Raw genomic sequence first — 19,889 nt, 5'->3', positions numbered from 1 at the left:
ACTTAATTTTTATATATTATAAAAATATTATTTTTATTTAAAATATAAAAAAAAGTTACATTTTTTAAATAAAAATCATCGTAAAATGATGTTTTGGACATCTTTACGAGTAGTTGCCATATATATTTTGGTGATCTTATTACACACTGGCAACTAAGTACGGCTAGATTTTTTTTTTTTTATGGGTCAGGGTAACCACAGCTAGTTAGGTTTTTTTTTTTTTTTTTGGTCGGGTGGATTGGACAACTCCCAATCCTAGGTACAACACACACCTACACACTCCTCACATATTTATCATTTTTTTCTTTCTCGGTTGCAGTTGGTAGGAGTTGAGCCCGAGACCTTTTGAATGGGGAGGGGGCGGAATGCCATGTGAGGTAAGGCTCATTGGGACAGCTAGTTAGGTTTGATATGAGTCTCACCTTCCCACGTACTCCTTCATCCAAGCAGGGGTCGTTTTGGGTCGGTACTCTTGGGCCGGTTGATCTTAGCCCAATTTCTTCCCTCTTTAATGCAGGTACTTCTCCAACTTTCTTTCATTACCTGGGCTGTTGTAAGTTGTAACTCGCTCAAATCCATTCAGGTGGTTTCCTAACGTGCCATTCCTTCCAGTCCACGAGAGCTTGGGTCTCAGAGCCTCTGGGTGTGGCAAGCGTGCGGCGAGCAAGTATGGCAGCTGGCTGAGGTTGGAGAGACCATGGCAGGGCAGGCGACTCCGACGGGGAAGACCTTTTCTTCTTCGCCATTCAATAATACGTACTCAATGTTTTCTCCCTAATTCTAATATCTCGTTCATTTACTTGTAATTTACGATTGCATCCATACTATACTAGAGTAACAGTTGCTCGTCAATTTTGTTCTTGCTTCAAGTTTCATATATGATTCTTTTGCTTATCAACTTGATTCTTAAAATGTTATCAACTTATTTTGAACAACTTCTTAATTATTGTAGCATTTTCTTTTTTTTTTTTTTTCCGGATTTAATGTTGAACAATTTATACTTGATTTACATTAAAATTAGTGTTTTTCCGTAGTTATGATATTCAAATCCGTGCAACAAGGCTCTTGTTGTCGTTTCTTTTGTTATGCATTTTCTATGTTTGGGTTGATAAACGAATAATTACGTAGAAACATCACATGAAAAATGGCTGTTATATTTTCTTGCAGGGTCATGTTTTCCGTGTGATATATATACATGTATTTAGTTCCAATGGATACTGCGGCCCAGCCTAACCAGTCTTCTCAAACTATGGTAGGATTAGGATCTAGAAACATAAAATGTGGAATGCCTAGTGATGATCAGAGTTTTCTCTTGTACTTCATTATGGCTACCTACTTTGGTCCTGATATTGAAGGGCAGAGCCCCAGAAAATCTGTGCTGCAAAGAATAGCCGAAGGACTTCCCCCATACACATATGATGAACTAACCGGTTCTTTCATGAAAAGAGTGAAATTGGAGCGTGTTTACTACTATGTACTTAGGAAGGCTAATAAATCACTTATTGTTACATTGCCCTTCCTGCGCCGATTCTTTGAAGGCAATATATCCGACCAAGGGCAAGATGGTGCTTTGAATTACCCTGAGTTCCTTGATTTGTTTCCACTTGAGTTGCATCCTCAATGTCGCTTCAAAAGTCAAAACAAAATCATCGAGAACATTGTATTTATTAACAACCCAGAAATCTTCCAAATTAATCCAGAGGAAATTGAAAGGTTCAAGAGGCTAAGTAGACTAGAGGACTTATATGTGGACATAGATGCTGCAGGATTGCATGCCACCCTTGATGATAATGTTCCATACAACATGTCAGTGGGGAAGTCAGAGCCTAATGGAAACATGCCTGCCATCCCATCTTGTAGTAGTTCTCAAAAAGAAAGAAGCAGTGATGAGTTTTCTGAGTTTCAGGATCCTATGCAACATGTCCATGTTGTGGCACCTATAAGTAGTGTGCCGTATAGTGGTACAAATTTGATGTACAGCTACATGGCTCCATTGCAACCTGAACATGAGACTGACGCTGATAAAATTGGTCCGGCTATGTTATTCCTTCCTTCTCACCCAACTCAAAAGGAGTGGTCAGATATTGTTGCTGCTACCAAGAATGGATTTGCATTGACTGGAAGTGCAGTTACGGGGCAGGTAGGTCCAATCATAGGACTTATGGACATTGGAGAGTGTGAAGACTCATACCTATTTCGCGTGTCTCTCCCTGGGGTGAAGAGGGAAGAAAGTAAGTTTCACATTGGATTGTTAGGATTTTCCTGTTACATTAATTGGCATTCATTTAGCTCTAAGGTTGTACTACATATTTGCATGGGATGGCCATAGATACCTATATTAGGCATTTCTCTTTCATGTTTTTGGTGTACCTTCACTTCCCCTAGCTTGCTAATAACCTAAATAACTGCCAAACCTGAAACACAAACACAGATAGCATTATTTGCAACTTGCAAGTAGTTAAAATATGCATCCACTATCATAATAAACTAACATCAACAGGGTTGGCTTACTTGAGTTGTCATTAAACCATGCCTTGCCATAATTGATGAATCTATGTCTAACCCTAGTCATGGTAAACCATGATCAGAAGGCAGGCCAAGTAAGTCAAATTTAGTTGCCAGGTTGAGATTTGATATCATTACTTATGAATCTAGATATTTTATCTTTGGTGATTGCATTCACCATTCACTGATACACTACGGTCTGCCAAAAAGTTGTTATTAATGATGTAAGAGTGTGGTCATATCTGCATAATATTTGAAATGAGAATTCTGTTAAAGATGTTTTTGTCTTTATTTTCTTATATGTCACAATTTCCTACCCCAAATGAAAATAGCAAACGGAAAGAAGAAAATGATACACTTGTATTTTTAGTTTACATGCATTTTGATGTTTCAGCAATCCCAATAGGTACTTTGCTAATTCAAAAATATGGATTATTCACTGATGGGCTACTGTATTCCTAATAGTTTGTTCTTTTATTTGTTTGTCATGCTGCCTCAAAGATTTCATTATGGATAGGTAACAATATGCTATGAATTTATAAATGCAGGGGAATTCAGCTGTGAGGTTGACTCTGATGGTAAAGTGTTGATACGTGGAGTAACGACAACAGGGGAGAAGACTGTGGCCAGATACAATCAGGTGTTTGAAATGCAAACTAACAACCTTTGTCCACCGGGCCATTTCTCCATTGCTTTTCGGCTACCTGGCCCTGTTGATCCTCATCAGTTTTCGGGTAACTTCGGCACTGATGGTATTCTTGAAGGAATTGTTATGAAAGGGAAATAAATGTACATGATCAAATGGATGTGGTTTCGAGTGACAAAATTCCTGTGTAGTGTCTGTATTTTGTGTGTTTTGTTTTGATCACTCCGACTATGAAACATCTTCTCCATTTTGGTTGGTAACCTTTGACCACCACATCTTTGCATGTCTGATCAATAGTTATTCCTTGTTCAGGCACTACAATAGGAGAGATTTTATCCTTTGGCATTTGATTTTAAGTTGAAATTTGCCAATACATAGAAGAGAAAGCTTGATAGAGTGACAAAGACAAAGTCCTGAGTTCATCTACTATCATCAAATTTCGTCTCCGTTTCTTCAAAATATGCATCTAGTCTCTCTCTAACTTTTCCCTTTGGGCCCTAGGGTGAAATAGTTATAGGCAAGTGAAATGGTTCTAAAATTGATAGTCAATACAATATTCAAGTAAAATCATGTATATTAATTGTTTCCTTAATAAAACTCGCATGTCTACAAGTATCCAAGTGTGTGAAGGATGATATGGTACATTGGGCCGAACTTGCAATTTGCAGTATCATGAACAAAGATAATTTCATGGTATAGATTTGTATCCTAGATTTGAACTATTAAATTATCCTAGTTTATGATTCAGCAAGATGGCGCGATGATGTTGCTCTGTACTAAAGTTATCGTCATTAGCAATGCTTGAACTTTGAATTTTTCCACCAAGGTTATCGTCATTCATGAATAACCACCCAATTAATATTACCCTACATAAACTCTCATGGCTAGAATTTTCATTTTAGCTCATCAAGCTGCTGAGAAATATCAACAACAACAATTTAATGATAATAATAATAATAATAATAATAATAATAATAATAATAATAATAAAACTAGTTGGACTCTTTTGGTACTCAAAACCATGTTAAGCATTCGGTTATCTTTTTCTTTTTCTTTTTTTTCTTCCTTTGGACATGAGTAGTCGGTTATCTAACCCTAATATAGTTATATTAGTTCTTTCCATGACATCCTTCCACGGCAGCCATGGAAATATCTAGTCAAATTCATGAAACCAAATATTAAATCAAGATACAGCATACTTCTGAATGACGTGCATCCTTTCATTATTTTCAAATGTTAATTGCGTTTAGACAAGGCTACTTCCTACCATGACAATGATGTATTTGCCTATTGGAATGAGCAAAATTCACCGGAAAAAACAAAGGCAGCTAAGTCAGACAAAAAATTTGACGTCAACAACAGCCAATACAAATTCAGCTAAGTTCATTTCAACTACAACAACAGAGTTATGCTTAAAGCATTATTCATTTTGGCTGCCTTTATTAGAAGGGTCACAAAGATGTTTAACCATTTACAAATGGGAAGCAAAACCTATCAAAACTAATCCAAAATTATTAAACAAAATGAAAAGGAGGGGAATAAAATCTTAACCTGGGCAACTAAGGAATGTCCCATGTAAGGAGGAAAAACTAAATCTACAATTTAGATGGCGTACTATAGGAAATATATTATACATGAAACCCTTTTTTTCACAGAAGTAAAACCAACCACCTTCGGAAATCTGATGACAGAGTACAATAACTTGAATGACAGCATCAGCAACGCCAACTTGCTGGGATTTTTTAACTAGAGAAAGAAACCTTTTTGGAGTTTCCAATCACCGAAAAGCAAGAGAAATTACAATTCTCGGCACAACTGGTACTTCTTCCTAACCAGTTTGAGTTGTAGAGGCAGACACTGGAATGCCACTGCCATCGTCAGCTTTAACTACACCCACAGGGCAAGCAGAGCCAGAAGTTCCTCTACTGGCAATTGTAGCTTCATTATTACTCTCATCCAGGCGAACAACTTGAGCAAAGCTCTTTGACATCTGCTTCATGAAATCACCGCTAATGTTAGCAGGACCCCTATGCTCACTTTCTCCAACTAGTCCGACAGCCATCATACTGCTCTGTTGCCTTGCCTTCCGTTCCTGCATAGCCTTCTGTCGATCTTCATAAAATTCAAAATCATCTAAGATAGATACATCGGTTTCGTAGTTCTTCAAAATGGTCAACATTTCAATTCCCTGTTGCAATTTCACCTGAAATTTATCCCAAAAAAAAAAGGTCGAATATATGATGCAATTCTTAATTGATAATGAACTGATTTAATACTCCATTTGCAAGTTCACTGAAGAGAGTGATGCATAAGAGTGACTGCATTCACCTAACATATCCATCACCACTAAAAAAACTCAGCTATATGATTGGTAGGGAGATCAGATGGACACAAGTAAACCAGTGAAAACCCAAATAAAGATTGCATAAGTATCCTTTCAAACACAAAGGCCCAATTAAAGCAACAAGCTTGAAAAGTAGGGTAAAAGAAGACGACAACTACTATGGAATATCCTCTATACTGATGTACTGAGCTAATTATCAGTGTGATAATCAGCAAAAAAGACAAAAACAGAATAAGTGACGTAGTCTGAAAAAGGATAGGTGCTCCACCCTCCCAATTTGACCTATCCCAATCCTTGCCTAAAATAAATAGCCACCTCCCTCAAATCATGGCTTCACATATCAGTTTCTTTTCATATTGCCACATACAGTAAAGTTTTCATGCAATTAATGGACGAGAGAAAGAGACTTTTCACTACAATTTCTTATTATTTATTATTTCTACAAATCTTGCAAGTGTAAAACTAGATTACAAAGTAAGCCCTAAAAGCATCATTTATAAACTCATTCACAGTAAAAGATCCACCCTTCCTACCTCTTGTGTATCCCGACTGTTGGTCACAGGCTTGTTATCATTATTTTCAAGAACGATGTGTCGAAACTGACTGTTCGGTACATCTTTAATTATGTGCCACTTCACAGGAAACTGCCCACTCCACTTATCTTGCTGCCAGAAGTCCGCACTCTTGTCAAAATTTACAGGTCCAATCATTTCAGCTACACCACAGAATTGAGCACTAGCATTTACCTGTATGTAGTTGTAACATATATAATTGTTATTAGTTATATGAGAATGAAACACAAAAGCAAGGCAACACTGGAAGTGAAAAATTACAGATCTTTAGCTTTAGTACTTTACTACTAACTAAATTTAAACATGCATAAACCTAAGACACATCAAATGCCCTACCCAATTAAATTATAGCTAAAGCATTTCAATCCCATAAATACAAGGTCAAGCACTATCCATTATCCGAACATTTAGTATCTCAGCACAAATGAAAGCACAAACAACACCAATAAGTGTAACAAAAAAAATGGGGGAGACCATAACTTCAACTTAAGCATGTTCTATCCAGTAAACAATTAGTATGCATGATTGGAAATCAAGAAACTACGAGATATTTAGCTAAGAGGAATACTTCCCTAAACTATCATTCTAAATTTTATCATATGTACATAAATAAGATTTCCTATAGGTAGTTCCTATTATTATTGTGCTCCAGTTATTTCTATAGGCATTGACAAAGGGAGTCTGGTACACAAGCATCCTACATTAAACAGGCTTCCCTTCAAGAAAGAGCTGCACCCAAAGGGTATAGTGTAGGCAGCCTAAATTGAGACAAATGTCAGCGACTAATTCCATGGCTTAAACCTGTAACCTTGGGGTCATATGAAGACAATTAAATTGTTGCTCATGGCTCTCCTTCAGGAATTGACAATACAGTAACCCACATAACACAAAAACAGCTGAAGAAATTAGCATATTGACCAATTTGAGAGATCAAGAACTGACTGAAGAGCTTTCCCTATAACCAACCGGAGCATAAACATCAGATTGGAAGAGCTTGCTTGGAAGACATGTCCTTATGTCCAATGGACAATGAGAAGATAATGTTTTACTGAATGGGAATTAAAAGCTATCATAAATGCAGATTGTTCCAATGACACGAAGAGAGATACTTCATATGGTAGTAGAATATTTTTGCTGACAAAAAGATACAAATATCAGATGGTTACCGAAAAGAAGAGAAATATAGGACAGTGATCTTGCTTCTCTTGTGCTTGGTGATAAGCGGCATCTAGCTTTCTGTTTCCATTTGGTGTACTTGCCCAGACCCCATATTTGATGCTCTTGTGAACATTATCTTCACTATAAGATTTGATGACAAAAAATTTGGCATCCTTGTAATCTGTTGCAAAATCAGGTCGGTTGACTGATTCATTTTGGAACTTAGCAGTAGATGCAGAATTACTTTTACTATTATCAACAGAACTATTTTCAGCTGAAATTTGAGTTTTCAGCTTTGATGCCCTAGGTCCTCGATTTTGTTCGCTAAGTATATCAAGGGTACCATTACAATTGCAAAAAGCAGCATTTGCTCTGCCTTGCCGTCTGCTATTTTCATGAAAAAGGAAGCTCCTGTCATTTGTGCTAAGACTGGAATTGGTGCCTGCAAAGCTAGAAACCTGGTTAGGCAGATAGCCCCTACCATAGGAGTTTGAACCAGATCCAAAACCATACATTGATCGTTGTTGATGAGAAGCCTGCACAGAACAGGAGAGTCAGCACTCAGCACTGTGTCATTGTAATGGCATTGTCTTTTGACAAGTTTTAAGGTTTCACAAAGTTGCCAAGGTAGTTAACAAGTTTTAAAGTTTCAGCATTATAAAGAATTTCTTGATAACAAATTAGTAGCACACTTTGGATCACCGCTCTTCTTTTTCTTTTGTTTGTTCCTTGGATCACTGCTCTTAATTAAGATGTCATATTAATCAGAACCAAGAAACCATTTTCACCATTTAATTCAATGAAATTCCACTGGAATTTTGTTTTCTTTAACACACATACAAGCATTGCTAGTCAAGCTGCTTTTCAACAGAGAAAATCTAGATACTGATAAATCACAAGGGTGCAGTATGGACGTGGGACATCTATAAACAGGATACAAAAGAAAGATATTTGAATTCAGAAATTAGCAACTAAACAATGTAACAGTTTGCAAGATAATGAACAAGTATTAGAATTTAGAACACACCATTCCAACACTCTGGCCAAATGAGCCAATCGAGCCAATTGGTTGTGGAGAAACAGATGGTGATAGAGGCATTAGAGACCTGTGCCTTTCTGAGGGTTTCGAGCAATCTGACCAGATTCCACCAGATCTTGGTCCATCAAATCCTTGCTGGGATTCATGAAAACCAAACGAGCCAGGTGCTAAAGAAAAACTGCCTCTGCCAAAAGATCCCACTGATGGATAGCCTGGTCTTGGTCCAAAAAACATGCTATCAACCTGTTGATCAATGCTTACAAGGTTGGTGATCTCTGGCTGTGAAACCGGAGTTGGTGAATTGAGATATGGTAAGCTGGGAGGAACTAGTTGATGATAATAAGGTGGCCCAGTGTATGGAAATTGCTGAGGAGAGTATAACTGTGCATCTCCACCTACAGAAGGCAACGGTGTGGTAACTGGGGAATACGGTCCATATGGCATTTGTGGGTTGAAGCCATATCCAGAATGGAATATAAGAGATGGATTTTCATTGTAGACACCCTGATATAAAAGTTAAAACAAATATATGCATCTTATGTTAGGAACAAAAACAGAGAGGCTGCAGATAAATATGAAAAAGATTCCAGATTCTCACAGGAGATCCAATATCCAATCCCTCAGAATTGACATATGAGGGATATTCATCCCATTCACCATTGGCATTTTCAAATCCTGGGTGCAAAATAACCAAAAATAAGAAAATAACAAAACTCCACACAGCTACTGGATAAAATAAGACAAGCAACACACTTTAAAAAGAAGAACACTAAAGTTGCACCGTCCATATATATATATGAAAAAATATAACTAGCCTGGGAAAAAAGTTAGCAATAGTATGGCTGAATATCCAAGCTGTTCAGTTAACTTAACAATATAAATTAGAAATGAGACAAATAAGGAATAACCTCTGTAATAGAAAGCCTGAGCCTGGGGAGCAAACACATTTGGTGGGTACAAAGGACGATCTCCACCAGAACCAAAAGGTCCTGATTGACTTGTGATTTCTCTTGAATGACCTATAGCTGCTGTGCCCTGAGAGGAGTTAGAAGATATTGACCTCTCAGGTATAGATGAATGAAGCTGGACAAGAGAGAAGAGAAGAGAAGAGAAGAAAAATTAAAGAGGAAACAGGTTTTAGAAAGAACAAGGAAAAATTAAAGATAACATAGAACACTGGAGTAGGAATTATGAACCACTACCTGATCCTTCATGGTATCTGGTTCAGCTGATATCTCTTCTGCATACAAGATCAGTATGCTCAGTGACTTAGTATAGTGGTAGAAACACAAAGGTGGTACAAATTATTGACCGACCAAAGCAAAATTTGGGGATGAACTCGAACAATTAACTACATGCGAACAAATCCATAGCTGCAAACCTATGCACACACGATGGATAAGGAACACAAATATACTTCAAAAATTAGAAGCAGGCTGTGAGTAACCTGGCCGCAATGCTTCAACGGAATGAAAACACAATTAAGTATGCTAAATTCCCAAATAAAAAAACAAACACCATTCAGCTTTTTGTTCCCCCCTGCTGTTGACAATTTAGACCAAGGTTGCCAAATCAGAAAGAAGGAGATGCTTGGCAAAGAGGGCAAACATATCTCTTGTACTTTCTAACCCAAAAAACATTATTTAGTATGCTGATAAACTATTTATAGTAGCTCAATTATCAAAGTTATCACACTGGTCAATTTGCAGGTAAAAAAATCTTATTCGAGGCAATTAACTATGAATAATAAAGTGATCCAATCAGGTATCATAATAAGAGAACAGAAAATTAATAGAATGCCATATAAACACCTAAAACTAATGCATTACCTAGATCCCAAGATCTAGAAGAAGAAGAAGAAGAAGAAGAAGAAAGAAGCTTTCACAGTTTAGTCGAAGGGAATCGTAGCATCAAACACAATCTAACAAGAAATAACTTGCATATCGAATTATTGAACCTATATGCAACTTTCACAGTTTAATCATTGACTTGTCAAGAGAGAAAGAAGCCTAAGGAAGCTCAAGATTTAAATACTGAAACAGTGAAGGAGAATATCGTTTTTCACGTACCGACGGTATGATCCGGACCCTGCGATGGTTGGGTTGCCGCCATGAATCCGAAGAGGAACGATCTTCGAAAACCCGCACAAGAATCTCACCAAAACACGGGTTACATTACACGCCGTGCCAATCTCGTTCATATTCATCCAAAGTCAGTAATTTAATTTTCAGTAATTACATTCCGCACAGTTTACTCATGAATTTAATTTTCTTGTATCTATTACTTAAAAATTATTTAAATGTATAAATTTGATTCTCTACCAAAAAAAATTGTATAAATTTAATTGAATACGTACTAAAAATTTGTATAGCATTAATATATTAAAATTAAATTATTAATACATTCTGTAAAAATTGATATAATATTAAAAATAGAGAATTAATAGTTTTCGTCTTTACTAATTACTATATATGCTTAAAAATATGACTTAGTAAAATGAAATTAGATAAATATTAATAGAATTATATAATTTATAATTATTTTAATATTTTAATTTTAAAAATTATATTAATATTTAAAAATTAAAACATTCAAAATATTAATAATCATACAAAATATACACTATATTTATTGTATATAATGGAGATATTGAAAGAATTAGTGTCCAATTTTTTTTAAATAAAAAATATCCATTGTTATATATAATTTATAAAAGAATGTTATTTTGAAAATTAAAATCCAAATTTTAGTTAAATTATAAAGCATTTATTATCTCAATCAATTCAATCTTTATTATTTTTATACACATTTAATAAAGAATAGTAAGTCAATAAGCACGTTAGATTGTGTTTGCACATAATACTAAAACATAAAAATAAATATAAAATTATGTTTCATAAATAAAACATAAAAAAAAAATATTGTGTCATGAGATATTAAATTAATATATATTATATTTTTTTTCCAAAAATAATTTGTAAGATATTAAACAGAGATAATTTATTTTTTTATTGTCACTATCAATATTTTATAATTACATTTTTTAACATTTTATTTTCTTTTTTAAATTTTGTGTAAAAGAAAAAGTAAGATAAATTTAACTTATTATTATTTATTTTATCTTATATTCAGTTTATCATCAAATAAAATATAAAAATATTAATTTTTGTCTTTGTCTATTGTGTTTTATTGTAACACCCTAACTTTCACCACTTCATGATCGTACCAAAAGTTCAAACGTTACTTACCTCTAAACCTTTTTGTTATATACTATTTTTATTTAATATTGAGCCTTCGCTAATACAAACCGAAACTTTTAATTAAGAAAAATAAAGATTCTTTACTTTTGATCACTTAATCACAAAGATATATATATATTATTTCAAGATTTTCAAAATACAAGTCATATCCCCTCTAAAAACCAAAAGAATAAACGACGAGGGGAAAATAAAATATAATAACTCAACTTATAAATACAATTTTCTATGCTCCTGTAACTCCACACTAAACCTTCGCACCTGTAGCTGAAAGAGGTGGAAATAGGGGGTAAGAACTGGGAAGTTCTTAATAGGGTCGGGGTGTATAGCTATACTCATTTTATTACCATAGCCAGCAGCAATGGACAATAAAATACATTTAGACTTAACAAACAAAGGACACAGAAATCAAGCAATCATATAACACGCCCACAATCACAAGAAACACACTCACAAACAAATATGCGCAAACACGTATGATGCATGTCTATCCCTAGTGCAGGTAATGAGCTCATCTGTCGGTTTCGACCCGCTCCCGACGTAACTCAGCAACCTTTGTCCGAGTTTGGTTTCCAGTGTCATAACCTCTGTAGGCAACCTCTGTCTTACAGGTGTGACTCTCTTGAGCCGATGCATGCAAACATAACCTCTGTAAACAACCTCTGTCTTACAGGTGAGACTCTCTCTAGCCAATGTATGTATCGATAACCCCTACAAGCAACATCTGTCTTACAGGTGCAACCATCCCCTGGATTGGCTGATATATCTTTGGAAAGCAAATCTCGGTGGACTCACCACCATATCTTTGCTTGTTTCTAGTAGGTAAACAATCATCTCAGTTCATTCTTTCTTTTCTTTTCTGTTCTCTGCTCTCCTATGACAGAAGTTCTTTAGATATTTTTAATCTTTTGCTCTCTGCTCTCCTGTGACATAAATTCTTTAGTATTTTTCTCTCATTATTTTCTTTTCTCATTATTCTTTTAATTCCTTACTTTTAACATCAAAAACTATCTTCAAACTCTTCTCTCATCTTTCCCTAAATGTTTTATGAAGAGGGAATCATGAGACCTTAGCTTAGATTTATCTTTCTAAAACCTTTAAAAAAAACTTGTCTGTTTACCACTCTTTGTTTTATTTTTCATAATAAATACAATAATATTCTTATAAAATAATATATTGATAAATAATAATTTAAAATAATAATTTACTCTAATGTTAATGAATAATTTTAAATAAATATTTAAAATAATATTTATAATACTCTTAAAACTTATATTATAAAATCTTATTTTTAAACTTTTATTAATTATTTTCTAAACCACGAATTCTTTAATATTTTATTTTTTACTTCAGTATTTTATAAAATTATATTTAAACCTTCACTTTGTTTCATATTTATATAAATAGCCTTGAGCTTTTATAAAATACCCGTTTTACCCCTAAACTTTATTTATAACCCAAAATACCCGAAAAACTTATATAATTATAATATTAAACTCAACCTTTTCATAAAAATACAATATATTTCCTGAAAAGATAACTCAACCTTCTCTAGATTTTAGGGTTCTTAGCTTTAATTCTTCTCTAATTCAGATTTCTATTTTACTTTAATTTAGTTTCTCTTCTACTCTTATTTGTTCTAGCATTCTAGTTTATTTATTTCCCTTATTGATTACTTTATGTTCCCAATTTAGTTTATGAATTCTCATGTTAGATTTGATTTTTCTTTTTATGCAATTTGAGGTATTTCATGTTTATTGCTTCTTCCATTATTTGTTATTATTGATGTTTGCAATTGGTTGTTTAGATTTAATATTCCTTGTTAGTTTTCTATGTTTTTATGTTGTGTCTTCCAAGTGTTTGATAAAATATTTGGGAGGGTTTTAAGTTAGCTTTTTATGTTCTTAGCTTAGATTGAGTAATTAGAGACTCTTGAATTGTAAAGGTCTCTTGTTGGTTGGTGATTGAAAAGTTGCTAGTTAATTTGAATTCCACTAACTCTAGTCTTTCCTTAGGAGTTGACTAGGACTTGAGGGTTCATGTTGATTTTCTCACTTGACTTACCTTCGATTGTTAGAGGTTAACTAAGTGATAGGAAAAGACAATTACCATCACAAGTGATTATGATAATGGGGATAGGAATTTCAATTATCAATCCTTGCTAAGACTTTTTTTAATTATTATTTTATTTATTTGTTATTTACATTACTTGTTCCTTATTTCAAAACTCAAAAAAAAAGATAAAATCTCATAACCAATTATAAGTACACTTCCCTGCAATTCCTTGGGAGACGACCCGAGGTTTGAATACTTCGGTTATTATTTTTAGGAGTTTGTTACTTGTGACAACCAAATTTTTGTATGAGATGATTCTTTGTTGGTTTAGAAACTATACTTGCAACGAGGATTCATTTGAGAATTCTAAACCGTAAAAAATCCAATCATCAATAACTTATATAAGCAACCTCTGTCTTACAAGTGCGACCATCTCCTGAATTGGCCGATGTATCTCTGGAAAGCAAATCTCAGTGGACTCACCACCATATCTCTGCTCGTTTCCAGCAGGTAAACAATCATCTCAGCTCGTTCTTTCTTTCTTTTCTTTTCTTTTTTGTTCTCTGCTCTCCTATGGCAGAAGTTCTTTAGATATTTTTAATCTTTTGCTCTCTACTCTCCTGTGGCAGAGGTTCTTTAATATTTTTCTTTCCTTTTCTTTTCTTTTCTCACCATTCTTTTAATTCCTTACTTTTAACATAAAAAACTATCTGCACACTCTTTCCTCATCTTTCCCTAAATATTTTATGAAGAGGGGATCATGAGATCCTTAGCTTAGATTTATCTTTCTAAAACTTTTAGAAAAAATTATCTGTTTACCATTTTCTGTTTTATTTTCATAATACATACAATAATATTCTTATAAAATAATATCTTGATAAATAATAATTTGTAATAATAATTTACTCTAATGTAAACGAGTAATTTTAAACAAATATTTAAAATAATATTTATAATGCTCTTAAAATTTATTTTATAAAACCTTATTTTCAAACTTTTATTAATTATTTTCTAAATCACGAATTCTTTAATATTTTATTTTTGACTTTAATATTTTATAAAATTATATTTAAACCTTCACTTTATTTCATATTTATATAAATAACCCTGAACTTTTATAAAATATCCGTTTTACCTCTGAACTTTATTTATAACCCAAAATATCCAAAAAACTTATATAATTATAATATTAAACTCAATCTTTTCATAAAAATACAAGTATATTTCCTCAAAAATAATTCTTCTATTCACCAAGAACCGAAACCCTCCTTATTTTCTTTTTAAAATATACATTTAAATCTTAATCCGTTTTTGAGTTTTTACGGTTACCGACTTTTTACAGCTTTTAATTTAATTCCTCGGCCATTAAATCTCACTCATTTTATTCAAAAACTAACACAATGACAGCCCCAAATCAGTCTCATTATCACAGTTTGGGCAGCACAAACATGACCAAATCACAAGCTTAATCACATATAACAATATATCAACAAAATTCAATATAAAGTCAATCAAACTCCATCAATAATCAATCGCAACAACCATTTACTTATCTAACACAAATTTAATTGGTGAGAATTTATCGAAACACTGTCTCTGTATGAAATCAAAATACTCGAAGCTATGGAGAAATTTTCTGATCGAGTTGCCAAAGAAAAAAATGTCAAAAATCATCTGTATCTCTTAAAACTCCAGTTAGCCGAACTTAAAAAATAGAAGAACTACGTCATCGTCAATTTACACCAATTAAAAATAATGCCAACATATAGAGGAGGAAGATACAAATATTTTTACCAAATTAAATTTTTTATTTGAGTTACGAATCTCAAGAAATCAAATGTTTAAAGTTGGAGGTTCATGGCTCATGAACACTCTCGGTCTCTCTTTTCTTTCTCCCCGAAAATTCAGTTCGGTGATGATGATGATTCATGATATTAAATCATGATTATTGGCTAGGTGTCATGGTATTAAATGAAAAGAGTTGGGTGTCACGAAATTAAGCTACTAAGTCAACGATTCAAATTATAAATATTTTAAACGGATAATTATGAGAGTTAGATATATATTAAAACACAAATAATAATATATATGAGTTACTAATATAAATGACATTAGTAATATAATGATAAAAAATATACGATGAAGCATTAGCAAAGTTAAGTTTAATGGAGAGTACCGATATTTACTCATATCGATGAATATTGAGTTCGATAATAATATTATTAACTAAACTCTATTTTTAAATTAAAAATATCAATTACTTAAATTAAAATATACATATAATTTTCTTTACTTATAAATTACTAGAATTATAGTTTTAATTATGTAAAATATTTCATCATAAAAATATATATATATATATATAAGAATATGAATTTGATTAAATTCAAATAGTTATAAAATTAATTTAATTACTTATAATAAAATAATTTCTAAAATAAGAATCTCCAATTTATTAAATAACTTATAACTTATTTATATTTATATTTTTTTAAAAAATATGGGTCGTTACATTTATCCGCATTCTCTTGCTTTATTTTATTTTCAAAAACCAATGCAATTTACACTTTGTTTGAATAGATGATGAAAAATAAAAAAAGAGAAGAAAAAATAAGAAAAAAAATAGAAAAAAAATTTTTTTTATGTGTTGTTTAGATAAAGAAAAAATGAATAGAAAAAATAAAGAAAATTTTTTTATTTGTTTGAATGAAAAAAAAATATAATTAAATAAAACTATATTAATACCCTTATATCTTTTATTTTTTTATTAATCAAAAAGTAACTTAGTAATTTTGTCCATATTTGCACTTTTTTTTTTGTTTTCATCACATTTTTGAAAAAAAAATTTGATAGATTCGTACCATTATTTTTTTTCCCACTCAATTTTTTTATTTAAATAATAAAAAAAAATTATTCATTTTTTTTCTTTCTTTTTATATTCCCAATCCAAACATTATGTTAGTGGCAAGACTCAAGAAGCTGTTAGTAGGAAAAATTTAAGCAAGGAATTCGAAAATTAAAAGAAAAAATTAAGTAAATTAAAATAAGAAAAATGTTTGATCTAAGTAATCAAATAATGAATAGTTGTCAATCACAGTTAATCTTTGACAATGGCATTAAAAATTTGGTTGCGAATTTTTGAATACCACAATTTAACTGGCAAGTGTATCGAGTCGTATCAAGTAATAACTCAGGAGAGTGAATATCGATTTCACGAGAATTAATAAATCAAGCAACAATAATTGAATAATTAAACTAATAAGACAAGCAAATAAAAATATTTTGACTTTTAAATTGTTTTAAATAGTAATTCAGAGAATTCAAATAAGCAAATAGTGAATAAATTGTGAATTTAATACGAAAAAACAGTTAAGGCATATATATATATGATTTGATATAATAGATTTGGCATATAATACATTCATTCAATTACATTCAATTATATTCGTGCAATAAGATATTTAGATTGCGTAAAATTGTATTCTAAGAGTATATATTAATTAAGATGATAAATTAATTTTTTTTAATTGAAAATATAAAAGTTTAAAATTTTAATATATTTGTTTTATATTTATTGAAATAAAAATTTAAAATTTTTTACCAAAGTAATCTTTTCATAGTGCACATGTTATCGAAACCTATTTTTTAAAAGTAAAAGATTAAAAAATCAACAATTTTTAAAGTAGTTAACAATTGATCATTAAAAAAAACATCTAAAACTAAAAATAATAAAACCATCCAAAACTTAAGTAATAAAAGCATTTGAAAGCAAGAAAGATAAAACCAATTTAGGATGTAGAATTTAAAATTTATAATTTAAGATTTATAATTTAAAACTCAGGATTTATAATTTATAATATAGAATTTAGGAAACAGGATGGTGACCGATTGTGGTGAAAGATGGCTGGTGGTAGTAAATAAAATTATAGTGCTAGCAGAAAGGTTAAGAGAAGATGGGTATATGAGTAATTTAAAAATTTTGATTTTGATTTTATGATTTTTTAACTAGGTCAATACTTATTGATTGATTTGTTGATTAAATTCTTGATTGAATGGTGTTGGTTCTTTAGTATTATTTTTTAAATAATAAATTTAAAATTTTATTATTTTTATTAATTAGATAACACAATAACACATAAGTGAACATATGTATAAAATTCTTTTATGCTATTAGTATAAAAAATACATTGAACTTTTTTATTCTTGTAAAATATTCCAATTTTGGCTTTGGTCTATGCAAAAAAAAATGGTTTTAGTAAAGCAAAATTAAAAAGTGTTAAAATTTGATCTTTATCGTGGTTTATCATTGTTAAAAGTTCAGCTAGCTAATAGTGCATATCAAATTTATCCATCATTTTTTTTATATTTAATTACTATGTTGGTCTTTATATAGTTTCGCGAAAAAAGTATAAAGACCTAATTGAAAATTTTGTAAAACTATAGGACCAACATAATAATTAAATTTTTTTTTTAATAAATCATTTATGTATATATATAATTCAAGTGGTAGTTAGTATTTACGAATTTAAATATGATTATTTATTTCGTTTACACTTTCAACAAGATAAATAATATATTTTTTTAACGTATTATGAGTGTAAACAAAATTCTTATATTTTTTATTTAAACGAGACATGTGTTAATGTGTATAGATAATTTGTTTATACTAAAATGAAATACGTATAAAATTACCTTATTTATTAGTGTACACGTAATAAGACATGACATTTTTTAGATTCTCTAAATTTTAGATTTTTACTTTAGAGGATAAAGTGAGATCTCTCACCATTGAATGATTTCTCTCTCATGTTTTTTTTGTCCCACCTATAAAATAAATGATGATAAATTATATTTTACCTTCTAAAGTAAAATTTAAAATTTAGAGAATTCAAATGCTCTCAACAGTATTACTAGGTCTTCAATAGCATCCCCACCACCTCCGCTTGGGCTGTATTCAGCACTTCCATTTCTGTTTCTACCCCTTTCGGCACCAAAGACTCAGCCCCCTCCACATCTACAACCAACAAGACCTATGATCCTGACTCAGGTCTCATTATGTGACACAGACACTATCTATAACCTCCGCATGTCTAACCTCATTAATGTAGTTCTATTGATTGTACTTTTCTGAGTTGGTAGTTTATTGTACTTATGCATGGATATTTTATTATACCTTTTATGTAATTTAAATTATTTTATTAATTATTTTTGATAATTTTTTCGAATTTATAATTAAGTCCTTAAAACTTTTGCGATGGATTGTGAAATTAAAAAGTTAAAGATGATAAAAAAGGTATTTGAGAATTAAAAAAAAAAATTAATGGAATCAATTTTAGTTATGTTAGTTATATGTTTTTGCAGTTAATAATTTTATGAGTGTTTAAATTTTTTATGATAAAAAATAATTATTTATTTATTTTTTCTTGTTTCAAAACCTCTAAAAAAGAACAGCAAACAAAACCAAAGTTGGGGAATTTATTGAAATCAATCCTCGGGAAGAAACACATTAAGAAACCTTACTATATTTAAAGATCTTAGTTAGGCAAAATTCAATTTAATGAACATTTATTGAAAAATTGGATTCTTAAAGTGGTTTTTGAAAGGTTTAATTACTCTGTTGGTCTCTATAGTTTAATTATTCTCTTAGTTAGTGTACTGGATGCCTCCGGTACGGGTTGTGAGATGGATTGGGGACCTTCGGGTCAGAACGACTGCCGGGTCGTTTGGTTGGAGCAATGGGGTAGTACCTGCAAAGACACTCTGATGCTCAAGTCAGAATAGATATGAGAGGTATGAGGTGTATGGGTGAATGACGTACCTGAGGGGGCCTGGGGCTCCCCTTTATATTGGTGATGGTAATTATCTTATCTTATCTTATTCGATTAAGATAAGGGAGGTATTTGAATTTTATTGTTGGTTAGAAGCTCTAGTGGGCCGGTTCCGGACCTTCTAGAAGGGCGAAGTCAGTCGGATCTGGGTGCAGGATCCGGGAACCGGATCAGTAACAGTTGCCCCCATAGTGGGAGGGCGAGCGAGGTCGGCCTCCGTCGTTGGAGGAAGTGGGGTTCTCCGTCAAGGGTGGCGTCCTTTGGTTGGGATTTCGGTCCGACGATTCCTTTGTTGGTTTGGAGATGGTGCGAGGTTATGTGGGGACGTTTTCATACCTTTAGAGTCCGCGTTAGTTTTGGACTTTTCGTTTTCTTGTGCCCGTTTTGTTTCTCGAGGGGTCTCAGCAGTTATGTAACCAGAGGGCGCATTTATTGTGAGAAGACGTTTGGACTATCTTTCCATTATTGCCCTTCTGCTTTTATTT

General features: G+C 32.1%; 2 protein-coding genes across 6 annotated transcripts; one reads left to right on the top strand and one right to left on the bottom strand.

The window, feature by feature from the left end:
• The first annotated feature begins 40 nt into the window (after positions 1-40).
• LOC112740782 (increased DNA methylation 2) lies at positions 41-3,610 on the top strand. 2 transcript variants are annotated; one of them, XM_025789393.2, is made up of 4 exons: positions 41-517; positions 584-756; positions 1,168-2,231; positions 3,054-3,610. In XM_025789393.2, the coding sequence occupies exons 3-4, from the start codon at positions 1,196-1,198 to the stop codon at positions 3,290-3,292; spliced, it is 1,275 nt and encodes a 424-aa protein (XP_025645178.1). In that variant the 5' UTR covers positions 41-517; positions 584-756; positions 1,168-1,195; the 3' UTR covers positions 3,293-3,610. The 2 variants fall into 2 exon arrangements, with proteins under 2 accessions (XP_025645178.1, XP_025645176.1); XM_025789391.2 differs by lacking the exon at positions 41-517 and having other exon boundaries at positions 538-756.
• A 947-nt stretch (positions 3,611-4,557) lies between these two features.
• Positions 4,558-10,522, bottom strand: LOC112740781 (YTH domain-containing protein ECT4). 4 transcript variants are annotated; one of them, XM_025789388.3, is made up of 8 exons: positions 10,334-10,522; positions 9,467-9,504; positions 9,173-9,347; positions 8,863-8,939; positions 8,253-8,768; positions 7,234-7,761; positions 6,029-6,241; positions 4,558-5,354 (listed from the first exon to the last, which is right to left on the bottom strand). In XM_025789388.3, exons 1-8 carry the CDS (start codon positions 10,374-10,376, stop codon positions 4,980-4,982), a joined length of 1,965 nt encoding a protein of 654 aa, XP_025645173.1. In that variant the 5' UTR covers positions 10,377-10,522; the 3' UTR covers positions 4,558-4,979. The 4 variants fall into 4 exon arrangements, with proteins under 4 accessions (XP_025645173.1, XP_025645174.1, XP_025645175.1 ...); XM_025789389.3 differs by having other exon boundaries at positions 9,467-9,645; positions 10,334-10,509; XM_025789390.3 differs by lacking the exon at positions 10,334-10,522 and adding an exon at positions 10,094-10,329 and having other exon boundaries at positions 9,467-9,645.
• Between the last annotated feature and the right edge of the window lie 9,367 nt (positions 10,523-19,889).

Source organism: Arachis hypogaea, chromosome 14 (genome assembly GCF_003086295.3).
Source record: "Arachis hypogaea cultivar Tifrunner chromosome 14, arahy.Tifrunner.gnm2.J5K5, whole genome shotgun sequence".
In the NCBI taxonomy this organism is placed as follows: domain Eukaryota; kingdom Viridiplantae; phylum Streptophyta; class Magnoliopsida; order Fabales; family Fabaceae; genus Arachis; species Arachis hypogaea.
This window is presented reverse-complemented; position numbering and strand designations above follow the sequence as displayed.

Excerpts from the sequence above, each read along its gene's own strand:
- LOC112740782 (XM_025789393.2), top strand. The coding sequence starts at position 1,196 with ATGTATTTAGTTCCAATGGATACTGCGGCCCAGCCTAACCAGTCTTCT. Across the intron at positions 2,232-3,053 it reads TGGGGTGAAGAGGGAAGAAA|GGGAATTCAGCTGTGAGGTT; the intron begins GTAAGTTTCACA and ends TTATAAATGCAG.
- LOC112740781 (XM_025789388.3), bottom strand. The coding sequence starts at position 10,376 with ATGGCGGCAACCCAACCATCGCAGGGTCCGGATCATACCGTCG. Across the intron at positions 9,505-10,333 it reads GGGTCCGGATCATACCGTCG|AAGAGATATCAGCTGAACCA; the intron begins GTACGTGAAAAA and ends TCTTGTATGCAG. Across the intron at positions 8,940-9,172 it reads TCAGGCTTTCTATTACAGAG|GATTTGAAAATGCCAATGGT; the intron begins GTTATTCCTTAT and ends TTTTGCACCCAG.